General features: G+C 42.0%; 1 protein-coding gene across 2 annotated transcripts in view; it reads right to left on the reverse strand.

The window, feature by feature from the left end:
* Nucleotides 1–19,106, reverse strand: part of pipox (pipecolic acid oxidase) — a 52,998-nt gene that overhangs the window by 21,806 nt on the left and 12,086 nt on the right. For both annotated transcript variants that reach the window (XM_079271734.1, XM_079271733.1), the window contains exons 4-5: nt 16,180–16,362; nt 13,902–14,054 (exon numbers count right to left, since the gene is read on the reverse strand). In XM_079271734.1, the coding sequence (XP_079127860.1) occupies nt 13,902–14,054; nt 16,180–16,362 (336 nt within the window). The remainder of the gene's footprint in view (nt 1–13,901; nt 14,055–16,179; nt 16,363–19,106) is intronic.

Here is a 19,106-nt window from a genome sequence, read left to right on the forward strand (position 1 = left end):
AAAGCAATTACAATACAAACAAAAATGATGGCATAACATTAAGGAACAACACAAAAACAAACATAACTAGCATCAGAGGTTAAAAGAAGATTTAAATGGATGAGTTTTAAGTGCAGTTTTGAAAGTGGCAAGTGATGGGGAATGTATGAGATGCTGGGGGAGAGTCTTCCAGAGGGAGGGGGCAGCAATGGAGAAGGCCTTCATTGACCCCTGTGTAATGGCAGGAAGCAAAGAAGACCATATTTTGGTCTCTGCACTGAGGGTGGAGAGCAAAGCTACTCAATATCCGTTTCTTTATCACCAACACATTCTCACGACCAACTCATCAAATACAGACACTCGGTCAGTGGCATTGAGCTTCAAACTATCACGCTCTAGGATCAGCATTCCGTTTAGGACATACCATGGACGGTGCATCAGTTTCCATCGTCTGCTCCTCGTTATATGCATCTTGTCCTTTCAAAATAAACTTCCGTATTCATGATTAGCTTAGGTTTAGGCAACAAAACTATTTGGTCACGTTTAGGAAAAGATTGTGGTTGACGTTAACAGCTCACAAGACAACTGAGTGAGTAACGATTCAGGTGACTAACCATGCTAACGAGTAACGGGACTAACGACTCAGGTGACTAACCATGCTAACGAGTAACGGGACTAACGACTCAGGTGACTAACCATGCTAACGAGTAACGGGACTAACGACTCAGGTGACTAACCATGCTAACGAGTAACGGGACTAACGACTCAGGTGACTAACCATGCTAACGAGTAACGGGACTAACGACTCAGGTGACTAACCATGCTAACGAGTAACGGGACTAACGATTCAGGTGACTAACCATGCTAACGAGTAACGGGACTAACGACTCAGGTGTCTAACCATGCTAACGAGTAACGGGACTAACGACTCAGGTGACTAACCATGCTAACGAGTAACGGGACTAACGACTCAGGTGACTAACCATGCTAACGAGTAACGGGACTAACGACTCAGGTGACTAACCATGCTAACGAGTAACGGGACCAACGACTCAGGTGACTAACCATGCTAACGAGTAACGGGACCAACGACTCAGGTGACTAACCATGCTAACGAGTAACGGGACCAACGACTCAGATGACTAACCATGCTAACGAGTAACGGGACCAACGACTCAGGTGACTAACCATGCTAACGAGTAACGGGACCAACGACTCAGGTGACTAACCATGCTAACGAGTAACGGGACCAACGACTCAGGTGACTAACCATGCTACCGAGTAACGGGACTAACGACTCAGGTGACTAACCATGCTAACGAGTAACGGGACTAACGACTCAGGTGACTAACCATGCCAACGAGTAACGGGACTAACGACTCAGGTGACTAACCATGCCAACGAGTAACGGGACCAACGACTCAGGTGACTAACCATGCTAACGAGTAACGGGACCAACGACTCAGATGACTAACCATGCTAACGAGTAACGGGACCAACGACTCAGGTGACTAACCATGCTAACGAGTAACGGGACCAACGACTCAGGTGACTAACCATGCTAACGAGTAACGGGACCAACGACTCAGGTGACTAACCATGCTAACGAGTAACGGGACCAACGACTCAGTTGACTAACCATGCTAACGTAACAATACTAAAGTCATGTGACAATGTTGACTTTTAGTTTCACACGTGACATTTTGCCTCCTGGGTGAAAGTTAGTTTGACCCATCCATCCTCGCCTCCCACCCGCCCTACACTAAATCTATCACTCTTTATATTAAACCAGTTGCTCTGACTGTTCAATAATGACAGGGGTGAGTTAGTTGAAAGCCCGGTGTGTCTCATTCAGACACTAAAGGGTGTGTTGATATCGGACGCTGAGGGGCGCTGACCAAGCTGTGGTATTTCACGAGTTGTACTGACAACAGGAAGGTTGTGAATGAAATTCAGGAGATCATGAGTTGTTAAACTACTGTATAATGAACTAAAATTCAAAAAATGAATAGAGAAGTGTTTTAATATGAGAACTAAATCGAAGTGATTAACTTTTCTCATGCCGTTTGTATTATCTTTGTATAGTTTGTATTATTTTTGTATAGTCTTATTATGGTAAACCTCTATTTTATGATACTCTAAGAACCAAACAAGTCAAATTTCAGAAGTCAACCTCTTGGAATACAGAATATATACATATGTAATTTGGTCAACAACACCTTTGTGTGGTGAGCCGTCAGGGCCAGCAAGGCCTTCTCTGCTGGCCAAGACAGACTCACAAAGTTATATCTATTTTATAATCTAATATTTTTTCTTAAATACACTACATGTATCATAATTTATAAAAATATTTTTCCCATAATCTTATTTTCTCATTGCACAGCTAATGTCTTCCTCAGTTGCTCTGCTTCCAGTGCAGCTTGTTTTAAGTAGAGCTTTTATCCAATCAGATGTCACCTCTGTGTCTCTAGGTAAGAAGAGAGGTCCGAGGCCTGCAGTCTCACAAGTGAATCCCTTTGCAGTTTAAGTGAATGGGGACGATATTGTTGATTGTCATAGTGTTCAACCAATCAGATCTTTAGTTTGACATGTTGGGCATATTCTTTGACGTGTCAGAGCTGCTAGCTGGCCTACAAGTATGTCAGCATTAACGAGCAGCTCAGTTTTCAGGTGCGCTGTGATTGGTCAGTGGGCGAGCACGTGACTATCGTGAAACGAAACTTAACTTGCCAGCAGAGTTGGAGGAGTAAGAGTTCAAATTGAAATTGTCGAGAAGAGTTGAGCTCACAGAGAAAGCCGCCTTGGATACTCAGACACGTTCAGGGGAAAGTCAGGATATAAAAGCACGAAGCATATACTCAGAAATCAATAGTTAAAGTATAATCAAAAGATAAGGTTTATGATCATTATATAACGAATGTTTAATGCATAGAGTGATTTAACAAATGTAAAAAACTGATTATAATCATGTTCTGTGTACCGGAGCTGAGATGTGGAAAAAGTGTTTGTCATGGTGTGTCAACAGGCCGAGTGAGTCAGGAACAGATGTTTTGGGCGTAAGTCAGGAAAACAGTCATGGGACATAGAATTCTGTTGCAAGAGATGACTCATAGAAGCAAGACGAGAACTCTGGTACTTTCCATACATAATCACACACACATAAGGGTGGGATGAAGATCATGTATTCAGAATAGGTGGGGGGGCGGGGGAAACAGATAGCCCAAATCAAGGATAAAAGGAGACGCTTGCAAGCCCCAAACTGGGATTTCTGCACGAGCCGTCCAGACGCTCTGAGAAGAAGATACGGACGATCGCCACTGAAGTATTCGAGGACTTCGTCTCAGTTCACGGAAAGAAGACCGCTGTTCGTGGACAAAGAATTGAAAGACAGAGATCTTCCTCTCCCCACTGCTCGACTTTAACAACTGAACAACGGAGGAACGCGGCAGTCCTAGAAAGACTTTGTACTGAGCCTTGAGGACTGTTGAACGGACTCCGCTGCGAGAGCAGGAGGACCGAGGGTCCGGCCGGACCTTCGCTCCTAACAACTCCAAAATAACTTTTTCACCGAACCATTGAAGATCCAGCTCCAACCGAGCCGTCTCGGCATCTAAAACTAATGAGTATAATCTAAGAAGAAAATTAAAGTAAAGAATCAAGTGTAGTAACATTTTATGTGAGCTGTAGCTTAACCCTTGCAAACTAACTAAATATAACCTGCAATAAATATCTAATCTGCATTTAAAGTAAAATTCTCAAGTGCATTTATTTGCTCAAGTAGTAAAAGTTCCTCGTGGCAGTAAAAAGTTAAATCCATTGTATGTCTAACAACTGAGTTCTGTAAGGTTATCCTAGAGACCGAATCCACTTAACAATCCCTTACGGTTTTAGAGGTAATCCTAGCCGTTAAAACCTAACCTGGCCTTTACCAAGAGCACGGATCCAGAAGAGGGAAGCTGCCATTACCGACGCGACTGGTAGGAGTGCCCGGGGCTAGGCTGGCCCCTCAGCCGAGCGCACTCAGACCGGAGGAAGCAGGGTAGACGTCGGGAGTAACAGCAGTTAGAAGAGCCAGGCGAGTTCCCTCGCAAGAACACCAGCTCGACAATCTTTTAATAGAGAGCTGAGTCAGTAAGTAGCCCCGTATCGGGCCAGAAGTATCCCAGGATCTAACAAAATATATGGAAGAAATTACACAATTTTTAGGGTTTTGCGTGGTGTAGTTTATTTATTTTTTTACCTAGCTTTGTTTTTTTAACACTCAATGGCTGAATAAGGAGGAGAAACGGATTTAGTGGCGGAGTTACTAACAACCCTTTCTCAAGAAAGAAGGACATTTCAGGAAAAGCTGGACATCGTAAGAAATGGTCAGTCAACCCCACAGCTGGCAGCCTGACTCAGCAGGAAGAGGATTTGTATGAACGGTATTTCTTGCTGACAGCGTCGGAGAAGCGTTGCACATTTTATGGCTGGGAATGCGTTTCATTTGAACTGAGCTCTTGGTGTTTGAAGCTTCGCTACGCTAACCTGAGGACACCGTAGCATTTGAAAACTTTTGGAGAGACTCAAGTGCATCTACAACTCAACAAACACGTTCGCAGGGAAACAGCTCCACAACCACAGCCCGGCGGAGGTGGGATCCCAGCCCCGCTGCGAACCTGCTGCAGCAGACCGGCGAAATACAATATCTCCTTTTGGTCCGTTAGGGCAGGGGACCCCAACCTTTTTTGCACCACGGACCGGTTTTATGTAGCCATTATTTTCACGGACCGGCATGAAAAAAACAAACTGAAAATACAACTGAAAAATACAACTCGCCATATCGCTGAATCAGTGGGAGCCCTGGGCTTGTTTCTCTGCAACGAGCCGGTCCCATCTAGGGGTGATGGGAGACTGACACCCGAAGTGTGTTCCTTATGTCCAGTCTGTTCCGTAACTTTGTCTTGGTTGCTGTCACTGCAGAAAAGCCCGCTTCACAAAGATAGGATGTTGGAAATGGTAGCAAGGTTTTCAGTGCTTTTGTGGCGATGTCAGGATATTCTGCCTTGATTTTCATCCAGAACATCGGCAGAGTGGTTGTCTCAAATGTACGTTTAAAGCCACCGTCATTTGCGATCTCCAGCAGCTGATCTTCTTGTTGCACGGACATGCTGGATTCGCCCGGTTTGTTTACAAATGGGTCGCGGATCCATTCCCTCGCCGTTCGTGGGTCTTTTGTGGTCGGGAAGTAGCGCTCAAACTCTTGTAAAAGCAGAGACAGGTGGTCGCGCACCAGCTGGGAGAATGCTGGCTCAGGCGCAGTGTCCTCCTCCAAAATCCCCACTAATGTTTGAAACATGTCAAATATCCCTCTGTCCACTCGCCGTCCCCATAATTCCAGTTTGGCTTTGAATGCAGCTACTTTATCTGCCAACTTGAACACAGTTGTCATTTTCCCCTGAAGTGACAGATTAAGTTCGTTGAGCAGGTTGAATATGTCGCACAGGTAAGCGAGTTTTGCGACCCAGTCCGCATCACTGAAATGAGCTGCCAGTGGCGACTTTTTTTCTGAGAGAAATCTCTGCAGCGCTCTCGTAACTCAAACACTCTGGCGAGTGATTTTCCTCTGGATAGCCATCTTATTTCTGTGTGTAAGAGAAGGCGCCTGTGCTCTGCACCCATCTCCTCACAAAGCTGCTCGAACAGACGGGAGTTGAGTGCGTGTGCTTTGACGTGGTTAATAACTTTAACAACATCATTAAATACACCATGAAGTTCAGGTGACATTTTGCGGCTAGCCAGCATTTCCCTGTGAATGACACAGTGCGTAGACTCACATTCAGGTGCAACCTCCTTAATCCGAGTGGTTAATCCAGACAGCCGTCCAGTCATGCCAGCAGCTCCATCCGTGCACACGCCGACGCAAAAGGACCAGTTCAGTTTTCCCAATATGTAGTCATTCAGAGACTTGAATAGTTCTGCCGCTGTGGTGTTGGTTGGCAATAACAGTGCACAAAACATATCCTCATGCACATCCTCCTCATAAAGATATCGCACATAAACGAGTAATATTGCCTTGTTGTCAATATCAGTAGACTCATCAACCTGGATTGCGTACCACGGTGACTTTTTAATCCTCTCCAACAGCTGCGTCTCAATGTCCTCTGCGATGTCCTCGATTCGCCTGGTGACGGTGGTAGCAGAAAGAGGCACCTGTGCCACCTTTTTAACTGCAGCCTCTCCTAAAAGTTCACGGCAAATATCCTTGGCGGCGGGCAGGATCAGCTCTTCACCAATAGTAAAAGGTGTTTTAGCCTTAGCAATGCGGTTAGCCACTAAGTATGATGCTCTCAGTGCACTTGCATTTACTGAAGTGGTGGCCCTCAGTAATTGCTTCTGTCTTTCTTGCTCACGTTTTTTTCTTTCAAAAAAATCCAAAGGCTTGTTTTTTAATCCAGGGTGCTTGGTCTCCATGTGCCGAAGCAGTTTTGAAGGCTTCATCGCCTCGTTTGCTAGCTTGTCGCCACATATTACGCAGAGCGGGCTTGGCGAGTGAGACTCACCTGTGGCGATAAATCCAAATTTTAAGTAGGACTCCTGGTATTGTCTGTTAAATGAAGCTTTCTTTTTCTTCTTGCAGGTCGAAGGCTCCTCTTCTGTCTCCTCAGTTGGCCTTTTCCCCTTTGCAAAGAAGCTCTCCAAAGATGTTTGTTCTTTACTCATTTTCGCTGGTTTGCGGGCTTAGTTTTGGAATGACGCATCACGTGACCGAGACGTCTTTACGTGTCAAGAGGCACAGGCGGATGTTAAGCAGCACAAGAGAATCCGGTCGTTTTTCAAAATAAAACATCTTTCAGACTCTAATAAGCAATACAACAGAAATTATATAAATTATTTATTTTTTCTGTGCGGCCCGGTAACAAATGACTTACGGCCCGGTACCGGTCCGTGGCCCGGTGGTTGGGGACCACTGCGTTAGGCTACATGGTCACATCGATGATGCGTCCTCCAATATATAATATAATGCAGTATAAATATACTTAGAATGTGTATATTCTGCTCATAGCACTGTATAATTACAGTCATAAGAACTCCGAAATATTTGTAATGCATTATAATAAATAATCACAAACATTACAAAGGATTTTATGAGTACAAGAAAACAGTTATTATATGAAACTAATACCTCTAGAGTCATCAGGTAATGTTTCATGTAAAGCTTAGAAATAAGAAAGAAAATAATATGTTTCTACGTTACTTATTTAGGCTCCTGTTGTCAGCCTGAAAGGTAAAAGAGTGACTGCCATACACACAAAGCTGCTTTTATGTGCTGCTCCTGTCAGCCAGGTCTGACACTTACACTCTCACCAGAGACCTTTTTGAAAACTTCCTGACAGGTTGACAGGTAAAAATACAACACAAACTAATTACAATATTCTTCTCCGTATCATTGCGTGCTTTTTGTCAAATTATGTTGAATGGTCCAAACATTGGACATACAGTAGCTCTGGTGACTGTGTGAATAATGTGACGTGGCATCACCATCTGTCCACTCCTCTCTTCTATGCATGTGGTCTGCTATTAGGCTGTGAGCTCCTGCTGGCCCGCCATCATGCCCAAAATAGAGATGTGCTATCAGATGACTTCAAACCCAGCACAACTCCCACAACTAATCTGATGCTGAGGTGAGACAAATTGCATTTTACAGTTGACTTTGCAGCATTGTTTTTATTTAAAAGTTGACTGCAATTGTACCACCGTGGTTCTCAAGAGCAACATTCCAGCCAAAAGAGGCAGAAAAGCTTCTCTGTATTTACAGATCGGTGTGAGGGTCATCTAAATCTATCACTCTTTATATTAAACCAGTTGCTCTATATTAAACCAGTTGCTCTATATTAAACCAGTTGCTCTGACTGTTCAATAATGACAGGGGTGAGTTAGTTGAAAGCCCGGTGTGTCTCATTCAGACACTAAAGGGTGTGTTGATATCGGGCGCTGACCAAGCTGTGGTATTTCACGAGTTGTACTGACAACAGGATGGTTGTGAATACTCTGAAATTCAGGAGATCATGAGTTGTTAAACTACTGTACAATGAACTAAAATTCAAAAAATGAATAGAGAAGTGTTTTAATATGAGAACTAAATCGAAGAGATTAACTTTTCTCATGCCGTTTATATTATCTTTGTATAGTTTGTATTATTTTTGTATGGTCTTATTACGGTAAACCTCTATTTTATGATAATCTAAGAACCAAACAAGTCAAATTTCAGAAGTCAACCTATTGGAATACAGAATATATACATATGTAATTTGGTCAACAACACCTTTGTGTGGTGAGCCGTCAGGGCCAGCAAGGCCTTCTCTGCTGGCCAAGACAGACTCACAAAGTTATATCTATTTTATAATCTAATATTTTTTCTTAAATACACTACATGTATCTTCATTTATAAAAATATTTTTCCCATAATCATGGGAATAGAGGGTCATCTATTGGTGAGCGGGGTGAAAGAAATGAATACATTATCAGTAACTGTACAAAATCTGTTATTTAGTTTTTGTTCCAATTAACGATATAATGCTGCTTCCACATTTTTCATTTGTAGTTATATTTTTTCTTTTACCTTTCATTATTTTATTATGTTGACCCTTTAATGTTTTAGAGGTCAGGTTCTCCATACGATATTCAGAGCGTTAATAGAGCAGCAAACAACTATTATCAGCATCTTTAAAGTGGAATTTTGCAGGTGGGGGAACCAAACCACACTTGCACATCTCGTGGAACATATGCTTCCATTTCATAAAATGAATCACCACAGTTAGGGAACCAGAGGGGGGGGGGCCAGGCTTAATATTAGAGGGCACTGCCTCCCACCTCCCCCCTAGAACCACAATTACTCTCACACATTTTTTACACTTAAAGTCTATTTTTGTCACGTTTAGTGAAGTGTAATCTGTCTAGACAGCTGTTTAAATAACAAACACTGCTATTCATATGTTTTGAACTCATTAACCGTATCTACATTCATTGATCAATGCTACCAGTCTGTCTGTGAGCTCACCTATCTCACTGCTGGCAGTTTACCCTCACTCGCTACAGTGGGTAGGCAAATAAAATCAATGAATAAATACACGTTACTGTAGAGTTCTTGATTTTTTTGTTTACAGAAGACGGACTATGTGTGGATGGCTCGCGCATCACTTCCGTCTCACTTCCAAAGCGGATTCCAGTAAGATCCACCGGCACAGTGGTGCAGCAGGGAAATAACCGTGGGGTGACGTTACTTTCTGATTTGTTCAGTGAGTATCGCTATAGTTACCTTGCATGGCAGATGGATTCTCGAGATTTTGATAGATCAAGCAAAACTCGCGGGATCACATATCACACAAAAACCCATCTGATCAGGCTTCATGTAATTTGTTTGTGTCTGGAAAGCCAATCAGCATCCTGTGAGGAGCTACTGGCAGCTAGGTGTTAGGTGTGTGAGGCGTCACGGAGAGGTGACTGTTTGTTCCAAACAACAATGGCGGCTCCTGAAGAGGTTAGCTTAAATGCTACAATAACATCAGTTCTATCAGAACTAGAGAGTATTTCTTTATTTAAAAAGAGTAAAGAACAACACTGAAGGCTTGTCTCAATGGAAGGTGCCGGATCGTTCTGGCCCACTTTAAATTTTGACAGTGTGGCTGCTACTGCCCGAAGACGTCGCAATATATATACACGCCAATGCATGTATATATATATTGGACGGTATATATTGGACTGGACGGTAGTGTTGTCAAGGTTCAATGGAGATATCGCTTCACTCTTTTCTGCATTTTAGATTGATACTCTTGGATTGAATCTTGTTTGGAAAGTCCACAAATGGCTCCCGTCATTTCTGTATTGGAGATATACATCTTTGTTTGAGATATATATACCTTGAGAGGAGACACAATCATAATGTTTGGCACACATATACAGAGCGTTTTCTCCCGAAAATCCCGAAAAATGGAGCAACATTTCTCCATTCACTTGAATGGGGTTTCGGCGTGAAGACAGCAAAAAAGACACTTAACTTTGGACCCATATTGACTAGCCCAGTATTTTTCAACCTTTTCTGAGCCGCGGCACATTTTTTACATTAAAAAGATCCCGCGGCACACAAACAACCAACAACGTTACAAAATGACACCTTTTAGCATAATACAGCATGTATGCCAGGGGTGGCCAAAATAATAAATTGTGACTACATTGAGGGCCAAATAGAGTCATCATTTAATAAACAGGATAGAAGGGATATTGAACAAAGTGCAAAAAGAAATAGGCTACATTATTTTATGCATATGTACCAGAGCCAGATGTTTGGCATCTTTTCTTGGCTGCCAGTTCATTAATGTCTGGAGTTAGGTTCTGTGCTGTGGAAACCCTCAGGATGGCGTGACGGTGCATCAGTGAGATGACTCCTATGTGGGTTTTTGTTCCTCTTCATCACAGAGAAACACTGCTCACACAGGTATGTGCTCCCAAACATGCAGAGCATTTGAGCAGCATGGAGGTCTCTCAGCTCCACAGGTGCTCTTTCCACGTCACCTGCAAACGGATTGCTGAGCAGTTCAAATTTAAATTTCCAGGTGCAAAGTCGGTAAATCGCCGACTGATCTCTGTGCCAAGTGCGCCCAGTTTATCAGCAAAATGCGCAGTCCGAACACAGCGGTGGAGACTTTTACTGCATCACACATGTCTGTGATCACACATCCCCGTCCCTGAAGCTGGAGGTTTAGCGCAGTGAGATGCTTTGTTATGTTGCACAACAAGCCAGCTCACATCGCCACTTTTCGTCTCGGAGCCATGTGGTGTGGCGGGCCAGTTATAATAAACACATGATATTTTCTGGTGGGCCGTTGGGCCGGATATATGCTGACAATTTATGACAAGTCTCTAAATGTGTTGATCCTTATTGGCTTTTCATCTGGGTTAGAATGTTGTCCAGGGCCCAGTTCAGAGTCTGCATTTTTCCTTTTCAAATATTTCTCCATCGCTGTTCGTCTTGTCACCGCAACTTCTCCCACGCGTCATTTCATTCTACTGTCCGAAATGAACACGGTCATTACTGCGCCACCTACTGCCACCCACTGGCATGGAAGAGTATTTATTACTTAGCCAGCCACTATATTGCAGCTCAAATGCTGAACAATGGCAAAGTATTTGCAACAACTAAATAATATTATATTGGACTCATTAAGTTAAATTGGACATTTTCCCACAGCACACCAGACGATCTCTCACGGCACAGCGGTTGAAAATCACTTGACGAGCCATATATCAACGTAGAAAAATGACGTAGTTTAAAACATAGACAAAACGATACACTTTATTGAGCCAAATGGGCATTTTGATAGCTAGCACTGTTTTCATTAAGTCAACGTCTAAGTTTCAGGAACATTTTGGGTCCGTTTCAGATTTTATAATGAGTGCGTATTGCACGGAATGTTCAGCACTAGAGTGAGGACATAATTGTCAGAGTGGTGGTGATGTGGTTTTTATGTTTGTGGTGTTAAACATTTGAGCTCCAGAGCAATATACAAAACTGGTAGCGTCTGTTTTCTTTGAGAGATTCGTGGTCAGATTTAACATGAAGTCTAATGGACTTGGTTTGAGCCATCTGAGCCAAATTTCCGTTTGATTCCATAGACACTTGGTTGCGACCAGCACAACATTTCCAAGCTTTTTGGCCAAAAATGGTGTATAAAGAGCAAAAATGATGGGACCTTGAGCAATTTGTTTGGAAGAAACACAGAATACTTTCCTGCTCTGCTCCACTCTGACAGTTATGTCCTCACTCTAGCGCTGAACATTCCGTGCAAAAACAAAACAAAATCTCTCGAGAAAATATATAGCACACGATTCCCGATCAGGCCGCATGTTTTGATGTATTTTTTGCGCAGTTTTACTGCCTTTGTGCTACAAAGCCACACTGAATAATGAAGTAAAATGATCAACTCGAAAAACAAACTGATGGAATCACATTAAAATATAAATGATCAGGAATATTATTTTTGACTTTTGTGGCAGGCTGTGCATTTTATACCTGGGCCTTCTGTGCTGTCCTACTACAGTTGAACCACCTCCTAATAATCTCATTATGACGCCACAGCTACGGTTATTATTTGTTTCTAGGGGTGTAATGATACACGTATTCATATTAAACCGTTCGGTACGAGGCTTACGAACCGAACAATACATTTGAATAATACATTGGAAAATGTAGAAGCTTGAATTGTGGGAAATATAATATTTTCGGTGGACTTTGCTCAAACTGGCAACCCACTACGTAAGAGACACTGACCCCAAAACATTGTACCCTGGTGAGGCGCGTGTGTTCCAGGAGGCGCGCTGAACTAGCTTAGCAGGAAATCCAACAGCAGCACACGAGCTACAAACTCTCCCCGCAGCGTTTAGCTGTTCCTACTGATTCAAACAGGGATAAAGCAATCCCCATTTCTCCAGAACATAATTCTTGCTTTGTAAAAGAAAACAAAAGCCCAAACAGAGAATCAAATGTCCGAACCTAACCCCGTGATGACGGGATGCTGTATCATTAACGGACAATACATAGAGTGAAAATCAATGTAATTAACACAACGACAAGAACCAGTCACATATATTTATATGACAACAAAGCACGACAATTTAATCCAGCAAACCTGCGGTGCTAAAACACGTATCCCACAGCACACTGAAGAGCACGGGCCATTCAACTATGATTCACATCAGAGGTAACAACATTAACCATATCATACAAACGACAGCAGAGACAAATGAACACAGTAGTAACACTACTGCAGTAAAAACACAAAAGCACTTCATTTACCAAAGCTGCTGTTAACTTAAAGACAAAGTCCATCCTCCTTTCTTTGTTAACAAAGAGTTTAATGACGCGGTTGTACAGAACATAGGTGCGGCCAGAGGTCCTCCTATGAACGTGTTCGTTGAGTTGTAGATCCACTTGGGTCTCAGCAAAAGTTTTCAAAAGCACCGTAGCTTGTAAGTGTCCCATCGTGCTATGGAGTCGTTTTGCTGCCTTGCAGCAAAACCCTCTAACGCTAACCCTCAGGTTAGCGTAGCATAGCTCCAAACAGCTCCAAACACCAAGACACTCAGATGCAAATGAAACGCATTCCCAGCCATAAAATGTGCAACGCTTCTCTGACGCTGTCAGCCAGAAATACCGTTCGTACAAATCCTTTTCCTGGCTGGGTCAGGGCTGCTAGCTGTGGGGGTGGCCGACCCTTTGATACGATGTCCAGCTTTTCTGGAAATGTCCTTGAGAAATCCGTTTCTCCTCCTTCAGCCACTGAGTATTAAAAAAACAAAGCTAGGTTAAAAAAAAAAAGAATCTACACCAAGCAAACTGCTAGAAATGTCATGTCAATGTCATAACTTACATATCTTTCAACTTGAACTCTTACTACTAACTTCTGCTAGCTGCTTCAGCGTCATAACAGTCACGCTAGCCCACTGACCAGTCACGACGCACGTTATTGCTGAGCCAGCTGAACGTTATTGCTGACGTAGTTGTAGGCTACCTAGAATACCCTAGAATTTATTCAATATGCAAAGGCTATCCTGCAGGCCTCGGGCCTCTGTTCTTACCTAGCGACACAGAGGTGAAATCTGATTGGATAAAAGCTCTACTTAAAACAAGCTACACTGAAAGCAGAGCAACTGAGGAAGACTAACTGTGCAATGAGAAAATAAGGTAATGGGGAAGACAATTAGAATATATGAATATGTGCATTTGTGAAAAATGATTAAATAGCTATAACTTTGTGATTCTGTTTAGGCCAGCAGAGAAGGCTTTGCTGGCCCCGACGGCCCACCACTGCATTATTACCATGGATATTGAGGGCTCTGTACAGAATCAAGGGTCTTCTTCTTGAGGGTTCAGTTATGCGACATACCTTCATTAGGCCCGGGTACTCATTGGATGGGAGGCCGTAGATGTGATATTTGGTCTCCTCGCACTCAGTCAGCAAGAAGCAGGGAAAGCGCTGCTTCACGTCATATGTTCCTGGAACCTTCTCCTTCCAGTAGTACACGTTGACCTTCACCACCTATAGTAGTGAAACCAAGAAAACCATTCGTGCCAGCCAAGTCCCAGAGATCTGGCTGTCCCTTAAGACCTAGTGATAGACCATAGTGTATACTGCGCATTAGTTTTGATGCACAGAACTCCTTGATTGAAATTCATAAGGTTCCTCAAGCACTAACAGCATACTACTCCAACACATCCTCCAAACAAAAATAATAAAATAAATATAGGCTCTTACTACAACTGACAACAATAGTTGGATGTCAATATATTTGCTGTAAAGATACCTTTTGTTCAAACTGTCCATTAAAAGACCCAATGAGGTTTTATAGTGCTAATGACAGCACAGTACATGGACCATAGATAGCCATTAGATCACATTGGATGCAAATATGATCATAAGTTTCCCAGAGGAGAGATCATTACCATCATCAGACATTGTCCTCTGAGGTTATTGAATGTTCACACTAAATGTCATGGTAATCTTGGTAGTTGTAGTTGTTGATTGTGTGTTACCTCAGATATGATAGATAGATTTTTATTAATTATATATTTATTGTACAACTCAATACTACACTTGTTCTCTGCATGAAGCATGAAGCCATACACTTTAATGAATACACACTGGCACAGAAATAGCAGCTTGTAATAAAACCTCCATAGCACCTACTCAATCCCCCTCATCACTTTTTTCTGTCTTGTAGAAGTGCAATTATCAAAGTAACTCTACGGTGGTGAAGGGAGAATTAGGATTTAATGAAATGTACACATGGTTGTACAAATGACGTCCATCTGAGGGTGGCAATAATAAGGACACATTGTTCAGGAGCTTTCAATGTAATGAACTAACCGGCCGTGCACTCATTCCCAGGGACCATATAAATTCAGGCAGAAGTGCTCCGGCGAGTCAACGAGCTCAGAGCCTGTGCTTATTCTACCAGTTCACTCAGGCATGGCATTCCCCAGCCCCCCCAGCCTGCTGCTAGCCTGAATAATGCAATTCCAATATCAACTCCAATTCTCCACTATAACAGCTGTCTGCTTGTTTTCCCATCACCTTCTCTTTTCAGCCCATGTGGCATATTGCGAGATGGAAAAGACTGCATTGCTGACTGAGGCCTCTGAGCTGTTTAAATATGGAGGAGTAATACTTTTGTTTCTGTGGCAAATTCAGGTGGGCATTTAAATATGTTTGGGCTTCACCATGTGGTTGGAACAGGAGTTGGGAGTTGGGCCTACATGGTTCAACAGCCTGATTTTGGTTAAAATCACACCAAGCCCCACCAGACGTAGTTCCACTGTGCCCCCCCCTAGGGGGCGCGTCCCCCAGTTTGAGAACCACTGTCATAGCCTGGGCTCAAATTCAAACCTTATTATAGTATAATAATAATAAAATGAACTGTTTACTCCCAATGTGGAATAGTACTTTGACTATGGACACTGTGAGTGAACACCAACTTTGAGACTTAATTTATAGTTTGGTTATTTGTCCCTGTTCTCAGGGTGGTGCCCCGCTATTATTAATATTTGTTAATAATCTCCTCTTATTTTAAGAATCTTATTTATGTCAATAATTTAGTTTTTATACTTGCTGATAACTAACACGTTCCTGCCAGATCCCAACAAAGAGTAGGCAGGGCAAGATTCCAGTGGTGAAAAGAGAAGGAAACTGGATGAGAGATGGACAACTTCAAGTCGATAGCATACAGAGTCTGATGTGAAATGTGTAAAACTACTGTTCATTTAGGGTTGTTAATCAGTTTCACTGATTCTGTGTCATTTATTGCAGTTATAAAGGGATCTTTCATTTGACGAAATGATGCCTCATTATTGGAGGCTTCATTTTATTACCCTGTGTTTCATCCTTTATTGTGGAGCACTTTATAAAGTGTGCTAAAAACTAAATCATTTTTCATCATCATCATTGTTAGGATATTACTGCCAAAAATGGTGTGAAGATCAACAGAGAATCCAGAAACCGAGAAATGTGCGTTGATGTTTAGGATTACATCCACCAAGCTGACACCAAGCTTTTGGTATCATTAACATGTGTGTTAACTTCTTGAATGTCTTGGATCCTCTTGAAATTCACACCTGAGTACAATACAATACAGACATTTCACGTGGGACAGCACGAAATTGATTACCTTGAGTGGCAACTGTAAGCCAGTGTGGGCCAGCAGTTTATTGGCCCAGGGTCCAGCGGTGATCACCACACTCTTGGCTCGATACACACCAGCAGAGGTTGACACTGTCACAACAGGGCCAGGCTTGATGTCAGTTACCTTCTCATTGTCTCTAATGACCCCACCCAACTTCTCAAACTGCCGCTGGGAAAAGAGAACAACACATCATGTGTTACTGAAAATCCTTCACTGAAAATGTTAATAATTTGTTCAGTTGAAAGAGCGATGATATTGCTTACTGTGAATGTATTTTAACAAAGTCACACTGGTCGGGGAAATGTAGTCTACACCATGATGTAATTGCAATGCATTGAATGTTTCATAAAAAAAGTGATGTACAGTATATATATATATAAAAATCGACTTTGTACTGCCAACAAGAAGCCTCCAGCACATTGTAATGGTAGCAGTTCTATACATTCATGTTAATTAAGAAAGTTGCTCACTAGTTAGGGTGTGACTAGGACGCGACCCGAGTTAAAAATAGTTCAACCTTTGGAATGCTTAAGTGTGTGACAAGGAACCATCAATCAGAGCTAGCAGATTTATTATTCTTTCTTCCATACATAACAGTCTTTGGTAAATGAATGGAGGAGAGGTTAATCATTTCAGTTCAGGACTACCCGTAGAGTTAATATCCGTGCCACGGATATTTTACTTGCTTCACCCTTGCCCTTTCACAACATCTGGTTGAAAGGTCAGGCAAATTGTCTCAGACAAATCAAGCAGTTAAGCTAATGTGAGGAACTTATGCTGCTTGAAATCCATTAATTTCTGTTTAGTTTAGTCCGTGAGACTTACTGCTAAATTACTGCAACCCCTTCAAAAGCACCTTGGATAAATTGATGAAAGCAGCATGACTGTACTTTATGTTTAGTGATGATTAGCAATCTTAGTTAGCATGCTAACATACTAAACTAATATGGTGAACATCAACCGAACATTATACCTGCTTAACAGGTTTTCTGGTCAAAGCACTACTGTCTATATATAAGTACAGTAGCCTAATGCCTCACACAGCTAACATGGCTAAATTATACAACTATACTAAACTGTTATATAAACGATATTGTGACGAAGACCCTCTCCATTGCAGGCATTTGTGGACTGTTCAAGACAATAAGAGACTCGCACACTGAGTTGAATGTTCATTGTACGGTTCAGATATGGTCTCAGGAGTAATTATTGAAGGTCGGGCCTGTAGACAAACATATTATTAGTTTGGTTATCTGTAACTGAAATGATTGAATATATTAATAGTGCCGTCAAATAACATGCATGTTATTGCGTCTCCTCTCCAGGGTGTTCGTCCTAAAAGAGTCCCCAGGGTACAAGATCACCATTTTATAGTTCCGGGAAGGCACCATGTGGGAATTACTAGAGGGGTGGTAGGAAAATTGAATCCTCTGTTCGGGCTAGATATGATCTCTATGGTGAAGTTTTACCATAGAGATCAGATAGAGAATTGACCTTTAGAATGTTAGGCATCTATTTTAATGTATTGTTGTAGATTAGGGGATTGTGTGGTAGAGTGAGGGGCGGAGTCGCCTATCTTGCAGTGATGTGGAGGTCCTCGTTAGTGGCAAGCTATATAAGGCTGCCACTATTACATCTAGTCTGTCGCTGCCAGGACCACATGCTGCCCGTGGTCCCTGGAAAGTTATTATACCATGTATTTGTTTGTTTGTTGGTGAAATAAACACCTGGTTGGGTACACACACTCTCTGTGTCCATCCGCCTGCTTCCAAAGTCCTAACAGATATACTACATTCTACACTATTGGTATTCTGATGCCAGTAGTTCATAGTGAAATCATTGAATGCACTGATTTACAGTTGCCTCTTAAGTTTACCCATAGGTGAACTGCACTTTTTGGTCACAATGCAGAGTTTAGCCAGCCTCCATCATGGCAGTGACTAGATCAAGAATGTTGGGGTTTTTCGAGCCCTAAACAGACCTGAGTCTGCCCTGCATACAGTCATGAGGAAAAATCAGCAGTTTGTTTTGAAAGAGAGAGAAAAAGCAGACATTAAGAAACAGGCCACTCTGAGATACTGTAATAAGACGCATCAATTCCGATATATATTAAGATATAATAGTAAGGCAAGAGGCTATTAAAGAGTCAAGGCATGATAATGCCCAATCTGTCACTACAAGCTTTAATTTATAATTGACTGCTGCTTCACAAAAAAGTGGCTGAACAATGTATCCAGTCAATTGGCACCTCAGTGAAATAACAGAGCAGTGTTTTGTGCTTGACCTGGCAGCCATGGATGAGTCGGTTCTCTACCAGTGCCTTTTCTATGTGCTGACAGTAATGTGAATATATTGCTGAAAGATATTCCTGGTGTGAGCCATTACATTAAAACAATATAAATAGGCATGGAATATGTTCAACTATCCACATCTTGGTATTTTTCAGTCCACAACTTATTTTGTATGGTACATATTTCTTAATCAAGACACAGCTTTCTGCCATGAACCCTGGAACAGACATGAAAGTAAATTTATGTTTTATTTAAATATTCTTTTGAATATAGTCGCTAATTTTGCATTGATAATGCTGGCAGTGTCCTACAAAATGTATTTCAAAGGGATATGTCTTTTAGCATGTGGAGGATGTAGACACTGTGTGCACTTTTATTTTTACCAAGGAGAGAAAGAGCTTACATTTGTTGGAAAAAGTAAGTATTGTTTGAGGTGAATTCACTATAAAGACCTCCGTGTCTTAATTAGACTTCAAGTCATAAAGGCAATTTAAAGGAAAACTGCAGCTTATTAAAAAAAAAAAAACATATACATACACATACACACACACACACATAAGTTCTTTCAGTTATACATTGTACTTACCAAATAGTGGCTGAGATTTCAGAACACCACTTAAT

This window comes from Melanostigma gelatinosum, assembly GCF_949748355.1.
Source record: "Melanostigma gelatinosum genome assembly, chromosome: 7".
NCBI classification, from domain to species: domain Eukaryota; kingdom Metazoa; phylum Chordata; class Actinopteri; order Perciformes; family Zoarcidae; genus Melanostigma; species Melanostigma gelatinosum.